The sequence below is a fragment of the Dendrobium catenatum genome, unplaced genomic scaffold, assembly GCF_001605985.2.
Source record: "Dendrobium catenatum unplaced genomic scaffold, ASM160598v2 fragScaff_scaffold_1342, whole genome shotgun sequence".
Classification (NCBI taxonomy): domain Eukaryota; kingdom Viridiplantae; phylum Streptophyta; class Magnoliopsida; order Asparagales; family Orchidaceae; genus Dendrobium; species Dendrobium catenatum.
The window spans coordinates 589218-613124 of NW_021319804.1; the positions used below are offsets into that span (position 1 = coordinate 589218).

Here is a 23907-nt window from a genome sequence, read left to right on the forward strand (position 1 = left end):
TTTTTTAAAATATTTAACATAAACATAAATTAATTAAAGATTTATTATTCATCAACATTATATTTAATAATTTTAAACTTTATATTTTTTGAAAGAAAATTAAATTTATGATCAACAATTTTCATCTACAACTTTTTAAAAATTAAGTCATAATATTTATGATTGATATATTTAAATAAAATAATATCAGAATTTTAAAAATTATTTTTATTAAATTTTAATAAATATATTTCCATCTAATGTTTTTGTTTTAATATATTTAAGTCTCCATTAACAAAATAGAAAGGTGGGCCATGGCGGTGGATGCCCATCAATTTCCCATGCATTGGAAAATGAGAGGACTTCGCCAGCTGTCCACTTCTTCGTCGCTGAGCGCCCATTCTCTTATCAACTCTTATCCCTTGTGAAAGAAGATAAATATATTTAAGTAGTTTTTAAAATTAAATATTAAATATTTAAAATTCAAGAGTTTTAAATATCTCCATGTTTAATTATGAAGAAATTATTATATGAGTCCGGATGTAGAGTCGCGTCTGGACATGTGAGCGTACATATTATGTAGTGTACACTTACAGTCTAGATGCAATTCTGCGTCCAAACTCCGCACAAAATAATTTATCTTGATTTTGATATATTTAGAATGCAATCCATAGTATTATTTTGGTTTATTTAGAATTCGTAGATTTTGACGATTTTATAATACACGTAAACTCTTTATCTTATGACAACCCATCGCTACTCTTCGTCATCAGAACCCGACCGTCCTGGGTACCATCAACTAGTGGAGATGGCTATTCTGTTCGTGATCGTCGTCGCCACCAACGATCAGCCACAATTCTCGATCATCGATCAGCATTAGTGATCGTCGGCCACCAACCAACGTCATATCTGAAAAAAATCATAGAATATGTATTTAAACTGAAGAAATAGAAAAAATAAAATAAAATTAAGTTAATAACTTCATTATTTCTAAATATTTATATATTTTTGAACATATCATAGTACAATTATTTGGAAAAAAATATAGCCACAAATCGCTGCTTCCAACGCCTGGATCGTCGCAATTGTCGTTAAATCTGTTCACAAATAGCAAACACAATGATCCTCCATTCAAATAATGCCACGAAAGATAAATTATTTCGACAAGACAGCCTGAAGAAGCAAGTAGAGTCGCAGCACGTGGACAATACCGATAAGACCCGCGCCAAAAAAAAAATTTCCGATCTATGCAATCTTTGATTTTTGTTTTCTTTTTGATTTCGGAAAAAAATCGAAATTAATATCAAATTTATTACGAAATTAGATAATCTGTAAAATAAGTAAAATTTATGTTTTAAAAGAGAATTTGCATTTCATTTTCTAGTTCTGCAAGTCTTCAGCGAGAGGTTCTGTTGCTCGGCTTCTGCTCTTCTGCTCCTTCGTTTGGGGGCAAATCGATAGGGAGAAGAAAATTACAAGTTTGTTTCAATTACAGTTGATTCGAGTTCGGAAGTATGTCCTTCAATCCTTCGCTGCGAGATTTTTAATTTTTATTTGCATTTTCTGTTAAGTGCAAGTACTGAAACGTTCTAATCTAATTTTTGCTGATTCTAATTGATTGATGGATCATTCTTTTGCTATTCCTTGGTTGTTTTGTTTAGATTGTTGAGTTCGTGATGGCATTTGAATGCTTTTGAGTGAATGGATGGAGAGAGAGAGAGAGAGAGAGAGAGAGAGAGAGAGAGAGAGAGAGAGAGAGAGAGAATCGCTTGAATTCTTTATGTTTCTTTCTGAATTTATGAACTGATACCAAGCAGACTTATTAAATCAGCTCTTTCAGGCCGTCCCTAGTGACCACTCAAGTGGGCAACTCTCTCTTTCTGAATCTACGTCTGTGTTCTTTGCTGGGGCGCTAATGTGCTTTCTTTTTCTTGTTGAGTAACTAGAATAAGATCGAATCCTGGTTTAGGTTTCTTGTGCAGTAGTGCTTAGTTTTTAGAATTACTGGAAAAAGTGTGACTCTGCTGTATTATATATTTTATGTAATGGGAATTTTTTTTTTTTTTACTTTTCCTTAGCCTTCATAGTTATTGATGGATGCATATAGCTAATTTTTATTATGTGGGTGAAGAAAGTGGTAGTCGCAACTCAAATATTCTAAAATATAGTTAGCTCTCGGATAGGGATCTTCACTGAGGAGCTTGCTTCTATTGGCCTGATATGCTGACCTTCACAAATTTGTTTAAATTCATCTTCTGAATGGCTATCATTGCGGCACCATGAGTAATGATGTTGAAGATAATCTATTGAAAAATAGACTTTTGTTGTTTGGACGTTTATAATAAAGGCTAGAAGATGCATCGATAAGATGCATTCATTAATTTAATCTTAAAGGATTTAAAAAAAAGAACTGCTTAAACCATTTAACAGCTCATCTTAGGCTTCGTTTGGTTCTTCCTCTCCTATAGAAGCGTCCCATCCAAACAAAGAAAAAAAATAATTTCGCCGTTTCTAAACAGAAAAGATAAAAAAACGCCGAAACAAATGAGGCCTAATACTCAATGGGAAGAAACTGAGAATAATTATTCATAAAGATGACCGAAAATGATTAGGATGAGGTTAATGATGGTGGTGATTATGATATTCTTCGTTAAGATTGCCAACAATTAATGTAACTGAGGTTGTATTTTATGAATTTTGAGATCTGTACTTAAATATATCGTGTTCTTGCAGCTGAAAATTCCCTTCAAATGAGTCAGTTATTTGTTTGTTGGTATGTTTTTTACAATAAGGAAATCAATATTAAAATACTTTTTTTTTTGTAGAATTTACAGATATTGTCGCACATCTCTAGTTTACCCCACCTGCAATCAAACTCCTAACCGAGTTGCTTATGTTGTGGCTTTTTAGTTCTATATGTATGATGGTCTGATTGTTTTGATTTTTACGAAAACTCAAGAAACTTTTTTTTTTTTGCTTTTGACAAGTTTAGATTGTAAAAATTTGGACTATTTCTCGATTTATGCATGTCATCCTTGCGCATGGGCCATGCTAATCTTCTCTGTATCGTTCCAATTTTATCGGACCAAAACTCAAGAAACTTGATAACTAATGAACATGATTTTGTCAAGAAAAATGTAACCTCTTGTGTCTTGTTGATTGAGCTTTCGAATATGACAACAAGCTTAAGTATGAACATCCTTGGTTGGATAACTAATTTTAACACATTTTCATGTAAATCTTGCTTGTATAGGTACTTGCTTGTTTGAAGAACATGAGCAATACTTTACGTGCAGTTCATCAGCAAACTCTATGTAGGTCATTTTTATTGGAAAATCAGAGCAATAACCATCCATGGATCTCCTCAAGTCTTTCATATAGATTGCTTTCTTATTCAAAAAATGATCAAGCGTGCCCACATAACCAGGGGCCCATACTTTCTACCAGATTTCTTGGGAACAGTCTAAGTGCTTGGAAAACAAAATCCCAACAAGAAATGCGTAGGGCTGCTTATATGTTTCCCCATGCTGTTTTGGTCACTGATTCTTCTCCACAGGTGATTTTTTCCTTTACTTTTCTCTTTATTGTTTGTTCTTATACGCTACTTTAACCACGCATAACTTTAACATCTGATATTTTTCTCAAGTTCTATTACTTTAATGTGATTGAGTCTTCAACCTTTATCTTCTCAGCCAGAAAGAATTCTCATCCTTGCCTATAAGATTAAATTAGATTAAATGCATTTCTTCTACAATCACACAAATCCAAGTTGTGTTATTTTTAGCAGAGATGTTATCAAAACGTTTCTGCAAAATTAAACCATAGGCTTGGATTATTTCATGGAAAGACGCAGCTACTTTATTTTATTTCTTTTTATTTTAAGCTGCTATGAATGGGATTGAGTACCTACAAAATTCTGAAGCATGAAGGAGATTTGCCCAGAATGCTACTCCTTGCCCTGGTTTTTCTCATTCTTTGACTGTCAGCTTCTTCAATTCATCTCAATTAATTCTGCTTAAATTTCAGCATTGACTGCATTTTCCTATGATGCTTTAGAGTTAATCTTATTACCGCTATTCGCTGAACCATTTGTTTTTAACTGATGCATCATTAGCTGATTTTCTTCCACTCGTTTTATACTAGGCTGGTTTAATGCTTTAACTTGTTGCTTCATTCAGTAAGCCTGTGTTTTGATGAAAAATCAATCTTACCCATCCAATATGTGCAGTCACTGTGTAAAACAATAGGTAGGTCTATGCAGCTTAAGAGTATTTTCTGGAACATTCTTTGTTCATTTCTTCAATTATGAAAATGTTGAAATTTGAGACATTTTTGAATTTGTTAACTGATAAACTAAATAGCCTGTCACTGTAACACCCCACGATACCTCTTAAAGTAACCTAGAGTGTCATGAAAATGAACATAACTTCAATCTTTATCTTTATCATTTCCTCATCAATGTCATAGTTTAATAAAGGCAACCATCTGCCGATTACATTTACTAAATATATGAAAGCATCTAATTAATCCAAATTGCATCAAATAATATGTACAGAGTAGGGGTGTAAACGAGTGGAGTCGAGTCGAGTATTTGCCTTATCAAGCCTGGCTCGTTTAATCCTTAATGAGCTTGAGCTCGAGATTGAGCTCAAGATCATCTCGTTTAGAAAATATCAAGCTCGAGCTCGTTTGAGAAGCACCAATGCATGTGATGAAGCTCGATAAGCTCGGCTCGTGAGCTCCTTAACAAGTCGAGTTCGAGCCGGCTCACGAGCCGGCTCGGCTCACTTACACCCCTAGTACAGAGCGCCTAAGAGAAACCAAAAGAGAATACAACACTTAATAGTCTACATACTTCAAATATGGACTCACAAACAATGCTAAACAGAAGAACATAAATTGAAATAAACTTGAACATATTCTACTTCAAGTATTTCCTTTCATTTCCCCTTAACAACAACCATTATAAAATAACTGGTGAACTATGAGGATCAATAAGTTATGCACATTAAATAATAATTAAATTGCATGATGATAAAACTTACAACATTGAAATCATAATTGAATCAAACTGGTCATTATTTATAAAACAACATAAAATCATATTTAGCATCATTCATTATTTCCTTTGAAGTCTATATTTAATATCAATATTAGTCTTTTAAAGAATGGGTTAAATTTTCATAAGAATGTTCAATAGAGATCATGTGAACCTGACATTATCGTCATTAAACTATATAGAAGTTCCTTTTAGCTCTTTAGAGGTTCCTTTTGTCTCACTTGTTATACATGTATCATGTCTGAGATTCCTTTTACCTCTTAAGGGGTACTTTTTGCCCCACCTACAATTTCATACATCATACCTGGGGAACCTTTTGCCCCACCCGCAATTGTAAGTTTCATATCAATTTATAGTCAATTTATACTAATTTGTATTCAATAAACTTCACATATTCATAGTTTATACTTTTATACACAACATAACTGTTATATTGTTTGCATAAATAGACCATATGCAATATATTAATAATTGTACTTTTCAAAATGTTTCCAACTAGAAAAATCTTTAAATAAACATAATAACTCTTATTTGAAACTCTCATGATTCAAATATACAAAAGGTCATTCATACATGAAATCTTAGTTATGAACATCTTTTAGCAAAATAATTAACATTAATGCACTTTTCCCTTTAATTCAATCAATTACAAGTATACATGTATAGAATTAACAACATATTCCTTTTAAAATTTAATTTGCATTACTTACATCCTTGAAGATTTGATGAGGACATTAGTTGGAAAGTCTACCGTCGATGTGGCCGTAGATCTATGGCCACGATTTACTCGATGTATTTCTGATTTTAGTATTGTCATTTTATTTTGATGTATTTTATTTCTGCACCTTCTCTTTTTACCCTTGCTTGAGGGATTGAGTCATGTAGCCCCTTGAGGGTATTTGAGTCCTTTTATTTTATGTCATTGTATTAGGCTATTTATAGCCTTCATCTTGTACTTTTGATGGGTAATGAATGATATGAAAAATTTTTCCTGCATTTTTCTTCTTGAAGCTTTTGTGAGAGCTTGAGAGAGAGTTTGTGAGTTTGGTGGAGCCTAGGAGAGGCCACCCGTCGTACCCAACAGTCACCTTCGGTGGCTCTTGGTTTATCTCCCTTCTTCCTTTTTCTTCTACCCACATCCACCGCCGGCCATTCCCCACCACCAACCACCACCTCCTAACCGCACCCACCCAAGCCCAACCTCACCATATCATCAAGAACCCCCACTGTCCCTTCATCCCGCCGGCCTCCACCTTAATCGCCGGCCTCCCCTTTTCCCCACTGCCATCCCCTCCATCAATTACCGGTCCCTTCTTGCCTTCTCCACAATTTTTGAATTTCAAAATTCAAAGTGGAAGTTTCCAAATTTGTCCAACGCCAAATTAGGAAAGTTTCAATGAGGTTTCAAATTTCAAATTTGAATTTGAGCGGATTAATTTTCATCATTAATTAGTCGGAGCGGATTTGGAAACGCATAACTCCTTTTCCCCTAACCCCCCACTCCCTCTCTCCATGCCGCCGGCCTCCCACATGGTCCCCCCTCCTTTAATGCTCCATTAAAGCTCCTAATTACATGGTTTTGAAAATTCAAATCTCAGATTTTTCCCTTCACTTTCACTTAAAATATGAGAATAATTTTTGGTATGGAGATATAATATTATTTCTTCATCCCATCTAGTCCTTGCCTAACCCTAGCCTCCTCCTCCCTCCCACCGTCACCTCCTTCCCTCTCTCTCTCTCTCTCTCTCGTGCATTCTCTCTTTACATGATATTGATTTATGGTCGACTCAAGGTGTGATTCCGATCTTGCATCCAACGGTCAAGGCATCGTGGATCTTCTCCACTTTCCGTCGTCGGCGTAATTTCAATCCTTGACGGATCCCTAGAGATTTCTTCTTCCCGTAGTGCTACGTATCTCTACGTATTTGATTGACGACTAGCCTTAATCGAAAGTTCTCTCTCGTTATCGAGAGAGGTAATTAACTATAGGGGCTTGCGCCCGTAGGAAACCAGAACTCAGATCATAAAGTCCTCATAAAGTGAGGGCGAAATCTCTGGGTAGTGTCTTATCTACAAACCCATCTGCCTTCCAAAATTTACCTCGGAACTTAGTTCGTTAAAACTCCCTCGTCGAATAAGAAAAGCGAGTGGAGGCCGGGGCCGAATTTTCGGAGCCCACACCATCACCCCCAATATTTGTTACAATCTTTCAAATGAATTTAATTTCATAATACTTCAAATACCTGCAATGTGCCGATCCTATGCCTGCAATGTGCCGATTCTTTGCTTCACTGCACTGTCCTCCCCAATTTTTCCTTCAACCGAAATTCCTCTCCACAGCATTACACTGTGCCGTGCTTTTACTCTATATAACAATTTCTCAACAGTCGTGTAAAAGATCGTATGGAAGAGAGGGTAGAATACGGGAACTGCTATATGTTCCTATTTAACAATTTCTCATTCAACTCCTTAATCAACAGTCACCTGAATGGCAATGATTGCATGCTTTAAAATGCTTGATTTCATCTAATGTATTCATTAATATTAGCTAGGGCATAGTAGTGCTAATGCTGAAATTAATTAAATAATTCACAGTAGTTAATTAACTATTACATAATTAACAGTAGTTAATTAACTGTTAAATAATCAACATTAGTTAGTTAACTGTTAATACAAATTTAAAAGTAATTATAATTTAAACTTCAAAAGAAATTACGTTTGTTGAAAATTTTCATAGAAATTTTACATTTCTGGTTATAATTCAATTAAGCAAATTATTAAAATTTTACTTGAAATTTTTTAGTATTATAGTTATGATGCGGAGCATTTTAGTTTAAATCGTTCCTTAGTCATATGTTATCTAGTTTGTTACAAGCTTTCTAGAATCTTCTAGGATTCTCTAGTTTTTCTTACTTTAGTATTATAAATAGGGAATGTGTAAGAGGAAAGGATTATTGAATGATATATTTTACTCCTTGAAGCTTTTTGAAGCTTTCTCCTTCTTCTTCCCTGGATTGGGAATCCCAAATCCTTCTTGCAGGTCGCATCTTCCGACGATCCACTACATCAAGTTACCACCTAGCAAATCTCAAAAATGGAGTGCAACTTGAAGCTCCAAACACAAAACCTTCTATCCTTTGATGAAGATCCATGAGAAAGTTGTTGCTATCTTTTTGTCTATTTCTGACATAGACAGGTATGTGTCGTCACCAATTAAGACCAAAAAAATTGCATTATGTGCCCATCTTACAATAAAGACTCATGTACTAACCCATTCGAATAAATCTGCGTTTCATCCCTTAATATATAGATTTTAAGCACAATGAGACCAGTATGTGCCTGAAAAATCATACGGTATGCAAAACTACTTTTCATCTTATTTTCCTTTTGGCTGATGGTTTATATTGTTCCTATTTTTTTCTTTTATGACATAGAGACTTGAAATCATTTTGCAAAAGATTAAGTTTGCTGTGTTTATCCACCTTGGATAAATTGGACATTTGTATATATACAGACTTCTTAAACATAAGTTGTGGTAGTGCCAAATAGTCCTCAATTTGCCATTTCATCCTAAAACTTTTCCCTGTTCTTTCAAGATCCCCTCATTCTTCAACCCATTGCTTCCAATACAAAGTATTTTATCAAATAATTTTCTTCCAAAATCACTCATTGAAAGTACAATATGTTAATATTACGGTGATTCCATCAATATAGTGAGTTTTGGTACCTTCTTCAGTTGTTTCATTTCATAGTTTTGTTTTCTTGTTTATTTATGGATGTAATTTGTGTATGATGATAGTGCCTATGAGTGTGGGATGTGCTCTAGTGTTTTGATTACCTTAATGGTTTTAGTTTTTATTACAGTTATTTCAATTTAGTTTTTGTTGGATTCCCAAGTTCAACACGTTCGATTCCTTGTTCTTTTTTAACCTCTGATTTGGAGAGTTTTGTTATTGTTCTTGGTTGCCCTAGACGCCGTGCTTTTGTTTCTTTGTTCATAGTTTTAAGTACTATAGCTGGAAGGCGAGAAGGCTACTGGTCTGATTTGCTGATAAAGGTATTGTAGCTACTGGCTGGTAGATTTGTTGTCATGATTCTTGATTGTTGTGCCTTACGTAGAACGGGCGTTATGCCTGCAAATTGCTTTCCTTTTACATCTTGTAAACATGCTTCCTTCAACTTTCTTACTGTGATCTTTGGTTGGTAGTTTCCTTCTTTTACCATGACTTCACTGTACCTCCTACAGAACTTTATTGTTTGTCTAGGATGAATCAGCCACTTGGAATTCAAGTTACTAAATTGAAACTTGTACTTTTAGGCCATATTTTGGACTGTTAGGCCACTGTGCAGTTGGCTAATGTTTATTTATTTTTTACAAGTTTTTTCTTTTCTTGCAGGTTGGAGGCAAAGTCAAATTGGATGAAAATTCTGAGTTGCAGGTGTTTATGTTGTCATAATATATGTAAATGTAAACACAAAATATTACTTTACACTAACTCTGTCGTTTTGTATTGTTAGATTGTTTCGTGTTCCCCAACCTCAGGTTCCCTTTTGCAAATTGATTTTCAAATTAGCAATGGTGGCGAATCCCTAGTTCTTCATTGGGGTGCAGTTTGTAATAGGAACAAGTATGCTGTTCACCATGAGTATAGTTTATCATCCATTTGTTGTTCCATTGTAACGCCTTGCTGACAGCCTGACATTTCTAGGGATTGGACTCTCCCTTTACGACGTCCAGATGGGACAAAAGTTTATAAAAACAAAGCTCTTAGAACTCCCTTCGTTAAAGTAAGCTTTTCTTGAAACAGGTTTAATGAATAGTAACTCTTATTTCTGCATGAAGGTTGTCTCTCCTGAGTGACTTCTATTAATGATAAAATTTTCCTCTTAACTAGTTCTTATTCTAATTGTATAATGTATACAGTCTGGTTCCAGCTCCTTACTTAAAATAGAAATCGATGACCCAGAAGTACAAGCTATTGAGTTTCTTATACTTGATGAGGCACAGAACAAATGGTATGAGATGGTCTCAGTCAATTATTTATGTCTAAAATTTTTACATGTTTATGTTAAAGCCTTTCTGGTTATACAGGTTCAAAAATAATGGCCAGAACTTCCAGGTTTTGTTGTCTGGAAACCGGGGTCAAACTCTTGGTTCCTCAATTGCGGAGAATATAAATGTTACACTTCCAGAAGATCTTGTGGAAATTCATGCATATCATAGATGGGAGAAAAATGGGAGACAGACATACACACCAAAGCAAGAAAAGGCACGTTTTTTTTTGTATTTTGTTATTAAATTATGTGTCAGCATTGAATAATTGTTTTTCTTATTTGGATCTGAGTCTTCTTGCCTGGGCTTCTACTTGTAGGTTTAGGGCATACCACAAGAGGGGGAATTGGGGTGCTAAATAAGGCACTTTAGGATTTTGTAAACTTATGCAATTCTCCCAAAGCAACTGAACACAATTAAATTAATTTAAGCATAAGTGAACAACTGCATATGATATTATTTGTAAATTTATTTAAATTATAGTTATCTAATTAAATATGTATATTAATTTAATTATTATATATATAGGGACTGTTTTATAAAAAAAGAAAACTAAAAAAGAGAAACAAACAAGAAAGAGAGAAAAAAGAAATATGGCGTGTTCTTCTTGTCCCAACATGTTATTATCTGGTGTTAAATACATTATTGATTGCCTTGCATGTGAATGTATAAAATGCAACTCTTTGAAATTTTCGGAAATCTTGTTTACACCATGTTTGGTGCAACCAACGAAACCCATGCGTGTTTTTTATAGCATGTATGGGAAAACTCATAGGTGGCATTCACGATGTAGCAAGTATGCCCTATGCGTGCTTTTCTTTATACGACATGGACAAATGTTCTATGATGCAAAGTTTCTTAGCGCTCAAGCACACCAAACATGCCTTTCTTGGCATGATGAGTTTTGAAGACCCCGATTGCGGTTTATCTAATTAACGCACACCTCTATGCAATATTCTAATATTGTTGTTAAGCTAGCAGACCCTATATGAACGATGTACTTTGCAATTATTGTAATGCTCTCACATGGAGATATTTTTCTTCTCCACATGACTTAAGTGTAATTTCTTTTTAAAAAGAGTGATGCTCACCAAGCCCATGAGGACTCCATTGGCACCAAAATATGGGCGTGTACGCTACTCATTGGAGGGCAATCATGCGATTCTATGAAGCATTAAATATTTTAAAAAAGCCTATATCTTTTTTTTTTTTAAAGAGAACTCAGTGTTAATACTGAGGATGATATTTAATATTATTAAGGGTTCAAAATGGCTTGCATTTGAACCCTTTTAAAGTTTCTCTACTTGATTGCTACTTAGGGGTGTAAACGAGTCGAGTCGAGTCGAGTTTAGACCCTTATCGAGCTCGGCTCGTTACATGGAAAGCGAGTTCGAGTCGAGCTCGTCTAATTGTAAACGAGCTCGAGCCGGCTCGACAGCCATGGGCGGAAATTTTTAAATTTATGCGGGATTTTTAAAATTTAAGCGGGATTTTTAAAACTTACATAAAATTTAAAATATATATATGAAATGTTTAACATTTAAATAAAAATTAGGTGATTATTATTATTTTTTTATATTTATATTTAATAAATAAAATAAAATTATTTTAAAAAATAGAAATATTTATTCTAGCCGGCTCGCGAGCTCACGAGCCGAGCCGGCTCAAGCTCGAGCTCGATAAGCTCGGCTCGTGAGCCCATAAACGAGTCGAGCTCGAGCCGGCTCGGCTCACTTACACCCCTATTGCTACTTGATAAAAGGGCATTGTTTTTTCACGGATTGTATGGTTTATTCACGGGATATGTATGGGTTCCTTACTATGTGCATTTCCTAGGTGTTTGTGTAATATGTGAAGTGCAATAGGTTGGGCTGTTATACTTTACATGAATATCATTCATGTGAACACAATTGTTTGAGATATTTAGATGATTGGCACTAAAGTTGTTCACATAAATGAGTTGTGTTTAATGTGCACGTCATTGTGCATTTTGGATTTATTATTGCTCATAATCTATCCGCTTGTGCATACGTTGCGAATTTATTTGTAAGTGTCACAAGCTGGGGGTCTTTCGTGGGATTTTGATTGGGCAATGATTTGCATTTGACTTGCATTTTACTTGGGTAGCCTCACGAGGAATCATTCTTCTATATATGAATAAGAGTTCATTCTAGTTCATTTCACTGAGTGTGCTCCAGGATTTCAAGTATTTTGGAGAGTTATTTAGTGCAGTTAAGAGGTTGTGTGTTCACAAGTAAATTTTCAAGTTTGTCATAGGTATTTTTAATGTTCATTTATGTGCTCAATTTTGTGTTTGGTTTTGAAACTTGTTATTCATTTGATGTGACATGTATTAAATTTTGGGTGTTTTGATATTTCATTTTTCTAAGTTTATAGTTATGTTTTTATTTTTTTGTTATGTTATTAAGTCAAGAAAGTCATTTAAATTTCGCTCTTTCTAAGTTAGGTTCATTGAAGATTTTAATATCCTCCTGGCATCTCCCTCATAGGGTGCGTCTTTGCACGCCTTTGTGTATTTGTTTGAAATTTTTTTTATTATGTTGGAACAACACACAAGAATATTTAAATTTGAATTTGAATTTCCCTGTTGTGTTGCGAAAAATGTGCACTGGGCTTACCTGTTGTGTCTCAAGTATTGCCTATGAGCTTTTCCTATCGTGCTAAGGAAAGCACACTCATGTTTATCTCGTTGCAGCAAACATGGCACAATCGGTCGAAAGCTTGAGAGTTTATAATTTTGCACACAAGGCGATGACGACAACGATAAATAGGTATCAAAATTGGTCAACGGTTCAGGTTCGGGTCCGACTCAAAATTGATCTGACATGAATTTGGTCAACCCAAGCCAGAATTGCTATAAAATTGAACCCGACCCAAATTGGACCCGCTAATCCGTTTTGATTTAATTTTTTTTAATAATTTTTAACAGTATATTTTAGATTAGTTTAAAAAAAAAACAATCATACCAACAACTAAAAAAATTAAGAAAAAATGATTTAAAGAGATTATTTCAGGTCAAAGGATTGGTGGGTCAACCCGAACCCAACCCGTTTATTAAAAGTGGTCTACTCGAACCCATATTTTTCGTGTCAGGTTAGGTTCGGGGGAGTCATTTTTTGACACCTCTAATGACACGGTGGAGTGTTGACAAGGCGAATATGCACACAAATTTTTTCTCCTTTTTTGTTTTTTTTCTCTTTTTAGATATCTAAGGGGAGAGAAAGAGAGGGAGAGAGAGAGAGAAAGAAAGAAGAGGGAAATCTATAAAGCGAGCGATAAGAGAGAGAGAAGTGAGAAGGAGATATAGAGAGATAAGATAAGGAGGGATAGAGAGAAAGAGAGAGTGATAGTGACAAAAACTATGAGGGAGTGAAAGAGAGAAGAAAGGAGAAGAGAATAAAAATAAAAATAGAGATTGATTGATGAAGAAAGAGATAGAAGAGGAGGGGTAGTGACGGTGGTTGGCGTATGGTGGGATGACGATAGTGTGGGGGAGATTGAGAAAGAGGGAGTGCAAGAATGAGATTGAGCATGTGAGAATGAGTGGGTGATTAAGCAGGGATTGGATTTTTTTTTTTTTTTATTTAGTTGATCGACCTCAAAGCGGTTATCAAGGTTAACATGAATGAATAGAAACATGGGAGTCCATTTTTATTGTTTTTTGTGCACCATTGGTGCATGAAAACATGGTTCCTTCCCAGTGAAAGCCAAAGCAATGAAATGAATTGCACTAAGATGTTACTTCATGTTCATACTCCAAAACCTTTGATTTACTGGTGGATATTGAGTAAAGTACTTGCTCGTTCACTCATCTATCCCATTTCAAATCCCGACGCCAAGAAATTTGATGATTGTAGGTGGAAGAACTTGAAATTAAGCTTCTGCCTGCTTCTTCTGTCTTTTATATATTTATGTAATGAAGTTAACTAATGTTCTCATGCTTAGCATGTCGATCTTAAAAATAAATTGGAACAAGTGTTCCGATAGATGCATGCTTTTAGTTTTCATCCTCACCTTAGAATATATATATATATATATATTTTTTTTTCCCTTACGCATATTTAATCATATAAAATTTTTCTAATTTTTCCTCTGTTGAAGTATATTGTAAAAATATACAACAGTTCAATAGCTTAAACCAGTGCTGATAATGATATTTTGTAGGAGGAATATGAAGTAGCTAGAAACGAGTTGCTTCAGGAAATTAGAAGAGGCATTTCTCTAGAGGAACTCCGTGCAACGTTGTCCAACAGACCTGAGACAGTGAAAGAGAAAGTCACTTCTGAAGTTGGAATACCAAATGATCTTGTGCAAGTACAGGCATATATACGCTGGGAGAAAGCTGGCAAACCATCCTATTCACCGGAGACACAAATTGTAAGTCCATTACTTCAGGAAAGGTCTAGTTTATAATCTATATAAATTTTTTGCTGCTTTATTTTGATATGGTTTTACTTTTAAAAATGGTTTTACTTTTATTCTTCTGATTCTAACTTGCTCTTGATTGTATAGTTGGAGTTTGAGGAAGCAAGGAAAGAACTTCAGCTGGAGCTAGAAAAAGGGACATCTGTCGATGAGATTCGGGAAAAGATAATGAAAGGAAATATAAAGAGCAAAGTATCCAAGCAACTAAAGGATAAAAAGTATTTTTCTGTAGAGAGAGTGCGACGTAAAAGTAGAGATCTTATGCAGCTAATCAATAAACACTCTGACCAACCTACACAATGGGAAACTTCTGATGTCAAAAGATCTCTAAAAGCTGTGGAACTCTGGTCAAATGATTTAGAGGAGAGATTTGATGGCTTAATTATTTCCAGAAATCTGTTTAAGCTGGAGGATATGGATATTATGGTTAGATAAAATGTTCCACGCTTTTATTTTTATTCTAATTTTTGTAGTACCCTCATAAATGCATTTTCCATGTTTCAAGGTACTAGTGGGCTATAATGAAGGTAAAATGAAGGTTTTTTTGGGCACTGATTACAAGGGATCGCTTCTTCTTCACTGGGCATTATCAGAGAAGGCTGGCGAGTGGATGGTTAAGTTTCAATCACACAGCCACCATATTTTAGGGAGAACCAGCATATGATGTGTAATAGGTGCTTGATAATGTTCTTTGCAATGCCTTGTTTTTTCACTTATTTGAGCATCAATTCATGCAGGTGCCCCCAAGCAGTTCTTTACCTCCAAATTCAGTTTTGCTAGACAAGGCATGCCAGACCCCATTTGTTCATGTATCTTCAGCAGATCCAGCTTACCAGGTATTCAAATTAACTTCAACCTTCCCTTTGCCAAAAAAAAAGGTGAAAACTTGCTAGTGCTTAATGAAATTTTGATTGAAATATATGTTTCTTTATCTCAAATAAACTATAATATTGATTCCTGTTGTACTCATATTAATCCTTGTAAAATGTTTCATTAAAAAATTTATTTGATTTCAGTTGCAACTTCTTGAGATAAATATTAATGCTGAACACTATGATGGGATGCCATTTGTCCTTTGTTCTGATGGCCACTGGATAAAGAACAACGGTTCGGACTTTTATGTCCAATTTGGTGGTCAAACTAGCAAAGGCTTGAAGGTTTGTTTCGTTACCTCTAATATATTTAATAAGTTTGATATGTAAAACTTGTCTCATGTGGCTATCTTTTCCACTTTTATTGTTTTTAAAGGATGCTGGTGATGGAAAAGGTACTGCAAAGGCCTTGCTAGACAGGATAGCTCAGATGGAGAGTGAAGCAGAAAGATCGTTTATGCATAGGTTTTTTATCTTCATATTTTCATGTTATGAGTTGAAAGTTGAAAGTTTGATGTGATGCAAGGATGAAAATTTCTGATTTTAACATGGTGGAATTTTACAGTGATGCATAGTATCTATTGTCTCTGTCCGGTTATTTGGTCTGTTGGGGTTGCCAACTTTTTACCTTTTCACCCTGATTTCTTGATAAAGTTCTAATGGTAGATTTTCAAAATTGATTGGATTCTTGATAAAGTTCTAATAGTAGATTTTCAAAATGCTACATACATAGGAAATACTAAGGGTTCAATTTCTAGCCTACAAAAATTTTTCAGGTCAAATGTTAGTTGAAGAATATTAGACCCGGTATGAAATTGTCTCTCGCTTTTTAATCTTCGTTCAAGTTTACTTAGCGTGTTCTCTCATCTTTGTTTTGAGCAGATTCAACATAGCATCAGACCTGTTACACCAAGCCAAAGATGCTGGTCAATTAGGTCTTGCTGGAATTCTTGTGTGGATGAGATTTATGGCTACAAGACAGCTTGTGTGGAACAAAAACTACAATGTGAAACCTCGGTATGTTTATTTCAGGGCTTTGGTACCCTTTTCTTCCCATCATTTCAAAAGAGAATTGCAGATAATTATTATTTCTAATTACTATTAAGTGAACCAAGAAAGTATATAGCTTTTTGCAGACACAGGGCGGTTGCTTCTCCACTTTATTTTCTTGTAATTGATTTCTTTTTAGATCTGCAAATTTAAATGGTTTTAACTAAAGGATTCCAATTGAAACATACGACTTTGGAACAATTGATGGAGTTGACTTTGTTTATTGTCAAAAACTAGAATATATATATATATATATTGGTGGATGTTGTTGTGGTGGCGGATTTGCACTCCTAAAACTAAAATATTTTTTAATTACATATCTAACATCCAATTCTTTTTATTTACTCACTTAACTCTCAAGCCTTGAAATAAAATTAAAAAGCCCACTCCCTCGTGCTCGCTAATTCCCAACTTAGTGTTTTATTTTTATCATTTGACGTATGTGAATGGGTTTTCGATAGTAAGCAATTGAGCTTGACGATGGTGTCCTTGTAGAGCTCCAAGTGGAGAAAGAGTTAAGATTTAGCTTTGAGGAATCCGATGATGTCATGGTGTTGTCAAAGGCAACACTGAAAAGATCATTAGTTAGTTTGAAGAAGATTTAATGTATAAATTTTCCATTGAGTCCAGTCCGAACATTTTATTAGATATCACAACATGCTATATGGTTTATTCTCTTATGATTTTTGTTAGTGAAGGAAAAGCTCTTATGGAGGAGGATAAATTGGTAGAAGGTGTCAGCATATTGGCATTAGAATAGGAGAAAAGTGACATGTAGTCTAGATTGGAGTTTTTTTCTTTGGTAGAGGATCAAAGTTACTGGATTGGTGGTGGAAGATTTTGAGCTTCGAGTTCATCAAAGATGATGCCATGGAGGTGGAAGCTTTAGGATCTTATTTTTGGTTGGAGTCAGAGTGATGAGAAGACTAGATTGGTTGTCTCATTTGTCTTCTGTATCGAAGACGTCACACTATACGCTGACACCATTGCTATGGGGTGTTAACCTCCACATACCCTCCAAAAATTGGTGTGAGCGAAGGCGATGAGAAGGATGTCCGACCGACATGATACTGCCTATGACTAGTTTGAAAACACCTTGACTGTGATTCACATCTTCAACATTGTCTGTTGGTGAAAAGGATTGCACCGACATGTTTCAGATGAAGAATTTATCGAGAGTCACCTTTCACGTGTAAAGAGATCGAATGAAGAGCACGACAGTGTCGGGGAGGGGGGCATGATGTCACGCAAAAATCGTCGAACATCTTCTAATATGTTAGATCTGTAAATAGATAAAATTTTAGTGTTATAAGTGTAAATTTTTCTTTCTTTGTTTTACATTCCTATGTAACTTGATAAATTATCTATTGAAATTTATTAATTTACATTGTCCCTGTTGTACATATTTTGTAGTGCACCTTTAGTCCTATTATTCTGTAAAATGCTGCTATTATTGCAGAGAGATAAGTAAAGCCCAAGATAGGCTTACAGACATCCTTCAAGATATGTACAAAAGTTTCCCTGCATATAGGGAGATCTTGAGGATCATCTTGTCTACTGTTGGTCGTGGAGGTGAAGGTGATGTAGGACAGCGCATTAGGGATGAGATCTTGGTCATTCAGGTATTTGTTTCTATAGATATATTCTTTTTGAAGGAAAAGTATTCTCTAATTGCTGCTCTTTGCCATGGCTTTTAACTTGGGGCATGTTTGGTCCACTTTTATCAATAAGATTAGGAAAATTTCATGATGTTATTTGTTTATTATAGAGGAATAATGATTGCAAAGGTGGAATGATGGAGGAATGGCATCAGAAGCTACACAATAACACTAGTCCTGATGATGTTGTAATTTGTCAGGTATTTGATGTGTGAACTTAATCTTTAGCTGTGTCCTCTTTGCATTTTTTAACATGAATATATGCTTCTTGCAGGCACTGATTGACTATGTTAACAGCAACTTTGATGTCAATGTTTACTGGAAGACTCTGAATGACAATGGCATTACGAAAGAGCGTTTATTAAGCTATGACCGAGCTATACACTCCGAACCAAAATTTAGGCCCGATCAAAAAGAAGGCCTTTTGCGTGATCTTGGAAATTACTTGAGGACTCTTAAGGTGAGCTCTAAGGATAGTTGTAGCTTTTTAAACATGTTGGTCATGCTTATTTTGCATCTTTTTTAGTTTTTGGCATATTGTGATATGACAAGCATCTGTTTACTTGTATTTCATATGTTATGTTGTTGTTTTTGGTACAACTTACACTATACTGTGCTTCCTTATAAGAAATAAAGGTTTTGGACAAAAATTTTCTTTGTAGGATGATGTTATTTTCTATGCTTTCGTTTGTTCCATGTACGTCATGAATGGGGGTGATGGCCCTTAGCTTTGGGTGATCAGTAGGGTTTATATTCCTCTGGTGGCTGTCATTCATCAGGTCCCTCCTCTCCAGTGTGGTTGTTCGCTGATTAGGACCGTGTTTTGAAGAGTATCTTTTTGTTTTTGTGGATGCCATTTGCCATCATCATCGATCTCCTAGTAAGCTCTGTAGCTTCCACTCTATCTAGCCTTGTTGGAGCTTTATCAGAGTTTTACCTTTTCAAGATTCCTGATGCTCTAAACGTCTACTCCACTTCTATCCTCCTTTTCTGTTGATAAGAAGTTCAACCCCTTGCTAGCCACGATCTTTCTTCTATTGCTATTGATTATTGCCTCGTTGACCTGAAGGATGCCTTAGTGTTTTGCGGTTTCCTTGCTTTATTTTACAGTGATGACGAGATGATTGAACTTATTAAGCCTCACATATTTACTGTGATTGGAAGATTTATTTTGCATAATCCTTTGTCTAATTATCTCATTAGATTTTTTTTTTATTTGGGCTTAAGAAGTAACTATAATATTGGGCTTTGAATTCAAACATATACTATTAGTCTAAAGTACTTCATCTAATGTTCTTCTTCCTTCTTGATTGTCCTCCATTATATAGTAACCTGACTGAAAATTTATGAACAATTAAATTTGTGGGGTATAAACGTTGTGAGAGAAAAAAAGCCTTTTCTCAAACACAGGAGAAGGTGAACCATTAACGACAATGATAGGCAAAATGTGAAAACCGGCCCGGATATAGAACCGGAAGAAGGAGACAGTGGTGGAGCCAGAACTTTTTTCGTGTAGGGGCACAAATTATAAATCTTAAAAATACTATGCCTGGCTAACAATTTTTTTTGTGTGTACTCTAATACCCATTACTTTTGATGTGAAACGTAAATGCCATTTACTTGCCTAGGTGGCAAGATTAATTAAATCCCAAATCAATTTGGGGAGAGAGAATGAAAATCTGAAATTAAATTTCAGATTAAGTGGAATTGGCAGGATGAATTTGAATTTATATTCAAATTTAATGGGGAGAATTAAATTGGATGAGAGGGAATTGTGGGAGGTAATTAGGGAGGCTTAATGAGAGGGCTATTAATGAGATAGGAGAGAGATTATGCCCAATGAGGGGGCCGGCCACTTAGAGAGAGGGAGGAGATTATTTGTCATAAGTAGAGTGGGGCCCACATTACTAATCAAAGATTTAATAAAATCTGAATTAAAATTCAGATTTTGAAAGAAAGGAAAGTTTTCAATAATGGGGCTATCAATTAGAATTAATTTGAATTTCAAATTCAAATTGACATCCAATTAATATGAAAGCCTTAAATCAAGGAACTATTTTATGAAAGTCTTCAATGCCTCTTGGAAAAAAATTTGAATTTCAAATTTGAAATTCCAAGAGGGAGGCCGGTGGCTTGGCCGTCCCAAGGAGGCCAGCGGAGCCGCCGGTGGCGGGATTGGCCTGGGGTGGCCGGCGGTGGTGGGGGCCTTAGGTAGAGAAGAAATAAATTGGGTTTAGGAGAAAGAAAATCCGGAGCTACACACCTCGAGCAACACCTCCAATAGAACTCACAAAGAGATCTACAAGCGCCACTTCCTCAAGAACTCACAAAGAGATCTTGGGAATCTCGGAGCTCACAAAGAGATCCTTCTCCCCTCAAATTTTTGTTTTTTATTTTTTATTTTAGAGGGGATAGTTTGGAATATTTTGAGTATTTTGGGTATTTTTCCTCCTCTTAAAAAATTTTTTTGCCCTCATTTTATCAATCATAAGCATCTTTGCCCACCCCCCACCCAAAAAAAAATTTTTGTCCACCCTGAAAAAAGAAGCTGGATCCGCCCCTGCTAAGAGATCAAACAAGTAGAATAAAATTTCATTATCAATTCATCATCCCATTACACAAGAAAGTACATCTATATATAGGCCTAAGAAATCGAACTGTGGTTGAATCGAATGATGCAATAAATATGAAAATTGTTAAAATAAAATTTAAATGATAGAATAATCATTTAATACTATAAAATTTTAATAAAAAATAAATTGAATTCACACATTAATAATATATTTTGTAATTTTAAATTTAAATATATTTAATTTTTAAATTTAATTCAAATTTAATAAAAATTTAGCTTATGTATAAATTTAAGGTTAGATCATGTTTAAATATAATTTACTCTTATAAATTATATATTAAATTATTGTTATAAATTTACATTTATAAATGATTAAGATTAGATCATTTATTATTAATAAATAAATAAATAAATAATTTTTATAGTACATAAATAATAAATGAAGTGCATAATTTATTTAAATTTTTTAATTAAAAATAAATGTTGTTTACATCATAAAAAGTTTTTTTTAATCTATTTTAAAATATATAGTGTATGTTGTAAACTTAAGAAGTTAAAACTTCAGCTTATTTAGTCCCGCATCACACGGGAAACTTTCTCTTGGTAATGGTTACACTTTATATTTCCTTTTGAGTTTTGATGGTATGGAGTGGAGCCATGTGAAATACTTAGTTGGAATTTATAAATTTAAAAATTAAGTATTTTAAATTTTAATTAATTTGTTAAATTATAAATATTATTTAATATTTTATTCTTGATGTATTAGATTAATTTGTTTAATTTTTTAAATATTTCAAAAAATTTGAACAAGCTAGTTCAAGGGAATCGGGACCGGTTCATCCCGGTTTGATGCAAAACCAGTCTAACCATTTTTCAGGATGAACCGGACTGGCCTTTAGACCAGTTTACGATTGAATCGATCAGACCGACTGGTCCAATTTTTAAAACCCTAATGATAGGTGGTATATTAAGAGAGGAAAATTTGAACAAGCTAGTTCAAGGGAATCGGGACCGGTTCATCCCGGTTTGATGCAAAACCAGTCTAACCATTTTTCAGGATGAACCGGACTGGCCTTTAGACCAGTTTACGATTGAATCGATCAGACCGACTGGTCCAATTTTTAAAACCCTAATGATAGGTGGTATATTAAGAGAGGATAATAAACATTAATTACCTATTATATGTGATGAGCACTAGAATATATAAAATAAATGACAGTATAACTAGAGCTGGAAATGATACAAGAGATAAAAAAAAATTGAAGTATGAGTGGCCAAAGCAGCAAATGTATAAAAAAATTATATTATTTTTTAAAAGTAGAGCATGATATTATAAAAAGTTTACTAAGTGGTTTTCACATATGATTGTTGCTTTGTCCACATGTCAATGGAAGGTTTTGCGACTTTAGTAGGCAACTTATTATGAAGATAGTTTTTAGAAGTTTGTTTTTTTTAATGTCAACATCAATCCTTAATATTCCACATGGAATTGAAGATTTTCATACCTTAATAATGCTTCACTTAAATGGTTGGGGTGTGATTTGATGGAATAACTTAGGCATCCAAGCAATTAAAAAACTGCATAAAAAAATTATACCATTCATGATTTGGGGTTGTTAGATATTTTATTCTCATTAAAAATTTGTAGGCATTACTTAAATGATTTGAAATTTAAGTTGTATACATGATACATCAATATTTGAAATATATTTTTGCTTAGAAGGAATTGAAATAAAGTCAAAGAAGATGAATTATGTTGATAATGATTATGATATGGACATTCAATATCACTTTGTAACACATATGGTAGCATATACAATAAGTAGAAAATCCACTCGACTGAGTGGTTGATTACTTTTATATTTTGTTTGATTTAAGATATGAAGAAATTAGAGCTGAAGGTAGTGAAATCAAGTAATATATATGAAGGACTACTATCTCATATGATTATGAAGCGTGTATTGTAAGAGGGAATTCAGGAAACTCAAAAAATTGATTGAGGAATATATGAAATTGATTTAGCATATTTTAAAGTAGATGATTGTAGTATAATGAAGTGTGGAGATCAACAATTTATGATTTTCCATGGGAAAATTCTGCATTAAGTTTATTATTCAGCCTATTCATCATGGAAATGATAAAATTTACCACGACTTGAAATTTATATTTTAGTGGTTCGAGTTAAATAAAGATGTAGCTAAATTTATATCCAAATGTGAATTATGTTAAATAGTGAAAGTAAATTATTAACTGCCTAGTCATTTATTGTTGCTATTGCCTATTCCAAAGTGGAAGTGGAAAGACACTGCTGTTGATTTCTTGATGGGATTTCTCAGGTCTAAGTAGGGAGATGATATTATATATGGGTGGGTCATTGTAGATTATTTAAAAAGTCTTCTTATTTTTTGCCCATGAGACATTGATTCAATTGACAAATTATCAACTATATGGAAGGAGATTGTGAGATTGCATGTAGTGCTCAAAGTGATTGTATCTAATCATGATGTCAAGTTTACTTCTAGGTTATGAAAGTGTAAACAAGAAATAGGTATAAAGTTGAATTTTAGTACAACGTTTTTTCCATAGAAAAATTGATGATCAGAGGGTTGTTGTGATGTTGGAGGATTTATTGAGGTTATGCATTCTTGATTGTTGTGGTTGTTGGAAAGTTTACATTCCTTTATTATAAATAGAGAACTTCCTTAAAAAAATGTGCTAACATGCTGGTTCAATTAGGAATAGGTATTGGCAAGAAATTAGGTTTGATGGTCTTCTCAAGTACTGTGCATTGCCAAATGCTTGTTCATTTGAAAGATTTGTTTTATTCTCTTTTTTGAGAAGAAATTGAAGGGACAATTTGCTGATGCAGATTTGCTGATGCAGTCGCAGGTGTATCCCTTGGGAACTCGGTTGATATGAGCTCTTTGGCTCTGAACCAAGATTTTAATTTGGTTATCTACCTTGTTGAATTCTTCTTTTCAACAAAATATTGCTGATATTGTTCTCACGTCTGGTATTACAACTGACCAGGATAATATTCTCATTAATTCTTAGCTGATTGTTGTTGAGATAGGGGTAAAGATGATGGTTTTTCTATAGCTCTGGTTTATGTGGTTGTAGTGAATGATTATGATGTTGCTTTTTTATGTGAGAGGTGATAATCGAGACCGTTCATTTTCTGGGGGGTTTGTGGGAGTTTTTATGGTTCCTGGCTTCTG

General features: G+C 34.3%; 1 protein-coding gene and 1 non-coding gene across 2 annotated transcripts in view; one reads left to right on the plus strand and one right to left on the minus strand.

Annotated features, from left to right (window-relative positions):
• Positions 1-1335: 1335 nt before the first annotated feature.
• The window catches only part of LOC110100705 (alpha-glucan water dikinase, chloroplastic), a 29988-nt gene continuing 7416 nt past the window's right edge, over positions 1336-23907 (plus strand). The window contains exons 1-17 of the mRNA XM_020828328.2: positions 1336-1491; positions 3233-3535; positions 9436-9477; positions 9557-9666; positions 9748-9826; positions 9963-10054; positions 10131-10308; positions 14277-14489; positions 14625-14963; positions 15043-15150; positions 15275-15373; positions 15554-15694; positions 15786-15874; positions 16292-16426; positions 17919-18081; positions 18228-18317; positions 18392-18577. Coding sequence (XP_020683987.1) covers positions 3254-3535; positions 9436-9477; positions 9557-9666; positions 9748-9826; positions 9963-10054; positions 10131-10308; positions 14277-14489; positions 14625-14963; positions 15043-15150; positions 15275-15373; positions 15554-15694; positions 15786-15874; positions 16292-16426; positions 17919-18081; positions 18228-18317; positions 18392-18577 — 2346 coding nt within the window. The 5' untranslated portion in view covers positions 1336-1491; positions 3233-3253. The remainder of the gene's footprint in view (positions 1492-3232; positions 3536-9435; positions 9478-9556; positions 9667-9747; positions 9827-9962; positions 10055-10130; positions 10309-14276; positions 14490-14624; positions 14964-15042; positions 15151-15274; positions 15374-15553; positions 15695-15785; positions 15875-16291; positions 16427-17918; positions 18082-18227; positions 18318-18391; positions 18578-23907) is intronic.
• Positions 2977-3083, minus strand: LOC114580842. The gene has a single exon (XR_003702435.1). It is a non-coding gene; the product is annotated as a U6 spliceosomal RNA (small nuclear RNA).